General features: G+C 33.8%; 1 protein-coding gene across 1 annotated transcript; it reads right to left on the minus strand.

The window, feature by feature from the left end:
* Positions 1–3,028: 3,028 nt before the first annotated feature.
* LOC110691152 lies at positions 3,029–5,384 on the minus strand. The gene is made up of 4 exons (XM_021868070.1): positions 4,970–5,384; positions 4,764–4,798; positions 4,538–4,668; positions 3,029–4,420 (listed from the first exon to the last, which is right to left on the minus strand). The coding sequence occupies exons 1-4, from the start codon at positions 5,100–5,102 to the stop codon at positions 4,210–4,212; spliced, it is 510 nt and encodes a 169-aa protein (XP_021723762.1). The 5' UTR covers positions 5,103–5,384; the 3' UTR covers positions 3,029–4,209.
* Between the last annotated feature and the right edge of the window lie 445 nt (positions 5,385–5,829).

The raw sequence follows: 5,829 nt of genomic DNA on the forward strand, positions 1-5,829 counted from the left end.
GGATACTGGAAACTATATGCAACAAAATAACCTAATAAGGAACCATAGAGTTGCATGATCCCTAAAGAGAAACATCAAACCCATAGTCTAAACTAGATGCAGCATTATTTTGTGAAAGAAAGTAAAAGAACTTCAATCACTTGGACCACATGGCCAACAACCCGTACAATTCAGACACCTCATTTTATATCATGTTGAATGCTAGGTACTTGACACTAAAATAAGTGTGTAGACAATTTATTATCACATTTCGGACCAAAATCATCCAAAATCTTTCATAAAGCAGCTAAGTCTGACACTTAGACAAGATCTCCTATCCAATACAAATAGCCAATTCTGAGTAACATAGCTTCTTATCATCCATCTGTTTTCCCTCTCTCCTTCTTAGAGACAGTGTATTAGGACTGCCAGTTCATAAATCTAAAGGTGTGGACAAAGCTAAATAAGGTCAGAGCCCATACGCTACAAGTAACAACTAACAGCGGTACGAAAATCCAAGATAGAAACAGATAAGGTCCAAGTGAGGGTTAAATAAATTTCAAAGGAAAAGAAATACTTGGATAAGAGAGAATGTGTGGTCCAAAAAATCTAAATTATATAAGATTTACCGAGAAAGGAAAGATGCCAAGTGAGTACGAAATTCATGAAATGGACCAAAACAGAAAGTAGATAGCAATTCATGGAACGAAGGTAGTAGTTAATAATAAAATGGCACTTTGTATCATGATAGCAATAGAAAATTAAATGTTTGTAAAATAAGACAAAAGAAAACATCCATATAATAAAAGAAAAGACTGGCTTCATCATCAAAAACACCACATGCAATCCTAATAAGACAAAAGAAGATATCCATATACGAGTAATAGAAGAAAAAACTGCTTCATCATCAAAAACACCAAATACAATCCCTCCTAAAATAAAAATGCTAATATGATATTTTATGAGTCGGCAAGGAATTCGTTTGACAAAATTTGTTGGCTAGTTAGTAAGGCATACACTGAATCAACTTATTGCATGTTTATGCTTAGAAGCCTTAGACCTCAACTCGTTTGAATAAGTCGTCTCAAGACCAGCTGATTGCAGCAAAAATAAGTTGTGAGACCGATCTCATCATACAACTATAATTCTAGCGGCGAAATGCCTCTGCCTATTGCTAGAAATTTGTTTGATCACCTCACATGAATGATGCAAACTACTATATCCCAACAGTAAAAATCAGTTTCTGCTTCATAGTTCAGAGAAATTTAAAGTTCAAATGCTTCATTATTATACATATGCAACAAGCTATGATCAATCAAATGATCCAGAATTCACAAATTAAGTTAAGAAATTATTAATCTGATCATATATATCCCTCTTCATTTTTAAGAATCTACATTTCTGTAACAAATGAACTCTTTTAATTATTTCTTCCACAATTCAGATCAGATGAACCCGATTCGGATTTCATACACTTAACAGATTATCAAGCATATTCAAACAAATGATCCTCAGAAAATAACATATATACTGTACATAACTTTAACCGTATATGTTTACATCATCAAAATATGCATTAATAATATGAATTTTATACTAGTTACTACCATCAGCAATCGTTATTCATTACACTGCAAACATATAGAAGTAGCAATTATATAAACTATTTCATTCAAAAACTCTAAGCAACCTGGGTAACTTTTACAAGTTAAATCATCCCTTACTTCAGGGTACTTTGCAGGAAAGCAGAAGCATGCTACAAAGACAGGTTACTTCAGGTTTCACTTGAGAATGCTTATTCACATGATTAGGTGTTCATAAATGAAATCATCAAGCAAATATAAACCATGATAGTAGACTTGATGCCGAACTGCAATCAAAAGTTCTAGTAGAAATAAAGAAAATCTAAGACTAGGACAAACTAACTAACATCCGAAATCATGGCTTAAGAACACTAATCTCCTATAGAAACTTGTACCTTAATCAGTGAAGATACTCCGGGGCTAAGTACCCCATTGTCTTAGCTACAATAGTTGGTTTCCTCAAACTAGAATCTCGGTCATAGACCTCAACCAATCCAAAATCACCAAGTTTAGGGTTAAAATCCAAATCAAGCATCACATTACAAGTCTTTAACATCCCTATGAATGACCTGCATGTTGCATTATATTCTTCATGCAAGTATCCAAATTTAACATAAAAATCAAGAAAGAGTAGCGATTAAACTACCTATTTCGGTGCTCATTTAACCTTGAGATTGATATATATGAGTAGCTTGATCAGGATATTTATCATTGATTAATTTTGTTTTTTTTTAATGTAAATAGTAGGATTAATTTGAATTAAATTTTAAGTCACAAAATAATGGTACAAATATATAAAAAAAATGAATAATTCATGAATCCATCAGGAGTTTTTTTATCCAAAACTTCTCAAACTGTGTTACCTCAACGGACAAACCGGAGCAAATCACAGTGAGAAGTATGAAAGTGAGTCCCTTCATCATATGGATTATCCTAGTGTAACTGTGTAACTAATCATCAACCCCTAACATAGTCAAAACTTCTACCTAAAAGTCTCAACAACCATTTCACATGATTGGAATCTAATGGCAAATAGTGTTGACTAGAAATTGGGATGAAAATCTCATTTTTTGGACACACATCATTGATGCAAACAAACTGTATACCCCCATTATTCAGAGCAAATTGTATTCACTTAAGGTTATATATACCCTATTAACCATCAAGTAAATCATTCTTAAATCACCATCATTATCATACCCATTAGCATAACAATCTTATAGCCATCAAGTACATCAAGGACAAATCACCAACATTATCATAATCATTAACACAACAATCTTATAGCCATCAAGTAAATCATTCTCAAATCCCCAACATTATCATAACATTTAACGTAACAATCTTATAGCCATCAATTAAATCATTCTCAAATCACCAACATTTTCTCAATCATCAACATAAGCATATTCATCAACATAACAATCTAATAATCATAATCATCATCATAAGCATAAGCATAATCAATATCATAACTATCTCATAATCATAATCTCAATCAATATCATAGACATATATAATCAACATAACAATCTCATAATCATAATCAATATCATATCATAATCACACTCCCAACACCAACAGTGAACTTCACATCACCAAAAGCAACCAAGCATATATAATACCCCCGGCCAACAACAGATCACAGTTGCGGGCATCCAAATATATTTTCCAATACAACTAACCTAAATAAGATAAAATTGAAATAATTCAATAAAAACTAAAAATGGAGAGAGAAGACTTAGCTGAGTGATTAGTAGAATTGATTAATATTACTGCCAAATGTCAAGATGAATAAAGCTTTTAGGAGCATATCCATTCTATAAGTTGCCAGAAAAAAGAATATATACCTAAATTGGTGGCAAAATTCAAAAGATTAGATAGTTGGATCAACAAATGCACAATAATTACTACTTAGTTCGAAATGATTGATGGAGCCACTGCAGGCCATTAAACACATACATGAAGACTACTGTAACGTAGAATTAATTAAGCATTAAGAGAAGTAAAGACTTCCTTTTGACGGCTCAGAGGCCTTATTGCCTTAAGCATATAATTACAAAAATAAAATATGAGAACACGTATGATAACAGAGTCCAACGATATAAAAAAGAAACTGCTATTAAATATGTAAATATGATTGGGTGAATTGGTGCAAGACAAAAGGGGAATTATATACTGCGAATTGCAAGGACATGGAATAATATTCTATTGCAAACACATGAACTTGACTAATTATGTTATTCAACAGATACATTTTGATATTTCACAAGCTTTAGTTGTTACTGACATTAATATTCAGCTAAAGACAAGGAAATCAGAGAAGATGGAACTTCATAACCTCATTGAACAATACATCATATTTCTAGAGTAAAACCAGCCCTCAAAAGCGTAGGTCTATTTTACCGGTAACCCATAAAAATCAGAAACTTTAACTTTCAAAATCTATCAGCTGGATAAACCAAGACAAACCAAGACAGATAATAATTAATTACTACTACACAAAAAAAAAAAAGTAGATTTTATGCACCAAGTTCATTTAAAAAACAAATTCAAAGATTCATCAAAAGGACAACCACATAAACAAATTGATAAAAACTAATCAAAATTACAAACAACTCAAGCAAATTAAAATAAATAGTTGAATTCATAGTTTCATACCTTCAAGTCTAACATGATGAATGATTCCTGAAGTATAATTCAACAGACCTTCAGAAGGGTACAACTGGCTGTAAACCATAGGGATACTAAGAGTACAATTCCACCTTAAGTTCCTCCTTATCTCTCCTACATTCTCTCCCTTTCTCATTGTCTTCCTTCGATTTTCATTCTTTCTTACCTTTTTAGGTAAATTTCGACTGCTCCCATGAAGTGGGTAATAAATTGGATAATAATTACAATTTCATTAAGCAACCCTTGAATAATATTAAGCCCAAATTTCAACAAAAAACCAAATTTTCAGGGAAAAAAACTACCTGAAAATGGATCCATCAGAAGCAGCAGAGAAAGAAACAAACGCATTCTGAAAACAGCAATCAAGTACTGCAGCTTCTGTTTGAACTTCTAATCTAAGCTTACTGCTTTCCACATCCACCAACCTAATACTCTAAAAATATTGAAGAAAAAATTAATTAAATGGAGTGAAATTCAAAAGAAAATTGTGAATAATAATTTATGAAGAAGCAAATAATAGTAACTTACAGAATCCCAAGATGAAATGAGAAGTTTGTTGGATTCTAGAGCAAATTGTACACGAGTAATCGTAAGATAGCACGATTGTTATGAACAATAAACAACATTAAAATGTAATAACTATAAATAACACAATTGTCTTCATCAAATTAACCCTAGAATTTCAAACTTGCTCAATTCAAATTGAATCTTTAATATAAAGAAAGAGAGATTACTTAGACCAGATCTATGCAGAAGACATTGATAAAGGAAAGATATGGAGGAGCGGAGAAGAATGCGACGGCGAAGAGTGACGATAGTGGTGGAGCCGTGGAGAGCAGGTGAAGCATGAGGGTGACAGTGGGTCATGAGAACCTCGAAGCGGCTCCGGTGAGGATGACGGTGACTGGGAAAGTCGCGGCTGCTCAAAATCGCAGCCCTCGTAGAAGATGAAGAAGAATGAAGGAGGAGAGAGAAGCTAAGGTAGGTGAAAGAGGAGGAGATTTCGAGGAAGGAGAAAGAAAGAAGATATTTCGGTTTTTTTTAAGAACATTCGCACCGGTTCGAACCGAACCGGTGCGAAAAACTCATTTTTCCCACCGGTTTGATTAAAACCGGTGGGAAAAGTATTTTTCCCAATTCCACCCATTTCTTTTCCCACTAGTTTTCAAGAACCGGTGCGAAAAGTGCGGTGCGAAATTCAATTTTTCTACAAGTGACGTGACCTGGCACGTGTGACCTGTGAAAAAGCGTCGCCCAATGGGGAGGCGACAGGTGTCGATGGATAGCTTGGCCGAGTGTTTTCCCGCCCAAGTTTTTGAATTTGAATGCTCTTCTGCTCATTCCCTCCCTATAAATAGGGCTGGTCAACAAGTCTTTTGTTCACATTTGTTCACATTATTTCCAGAAAGAGATCTCTCGGACCCCTAAACTTGAGCTCTAACCTTTTGCAACTTCTGACTTGCTAGGACGACTGTTTTACTAGGCGCCTACTTTGATCAAGCTTTTTCAGAACTTAAGTTTCAGGTAACTGTCTGCTCTTTAATTCTTTTTCGAAAATGAGACCTCAAAAGCATCCGACACGACCTAAGTTAGC

Source organism: Chenopodium quinoa, unplaced genomic scaffold (genome assembly GCF_001683475.1).
Source record: "Chenopodium quinoa cultivar QQ74 unplaced genomic scaffold, ASM168347v1, whole genome shotgun sequence".
Taxonomy (NCBI): domain Eukaryota; kingdom Viridiplantae; phylum Streptophyta; class Magnoliopsida; order Caryophyllales; family Amaranthaceae; genus Chenopodium; species Chenopodium quinoa.

Excerpts from the sequence above, each read along its gene's own strand:
- LOC110691152 (XM_021868070.1), bottom strand. The coding sequence starts at position 5,102 with ATGACCCACTGTCACCCTCATGCTTCACCTGCTCTCCACGGCTCCACC. Across the intron at positions 4,799-4,969 it reads TCTGCATAGATCTGGTCTAA|AATCCAACAAACTTCTCATT; the intron begins GTAATCTCTCTT and ends AATTTGCTCTAG. Across the intron at positions 4,421-4,537 it reads TCTGATGGATCCATTTTCAG|TCGAAATTTACCTAAAAAGG; the intron begins GTAGTTTTTTTC and ends TCATGGGAGCAG.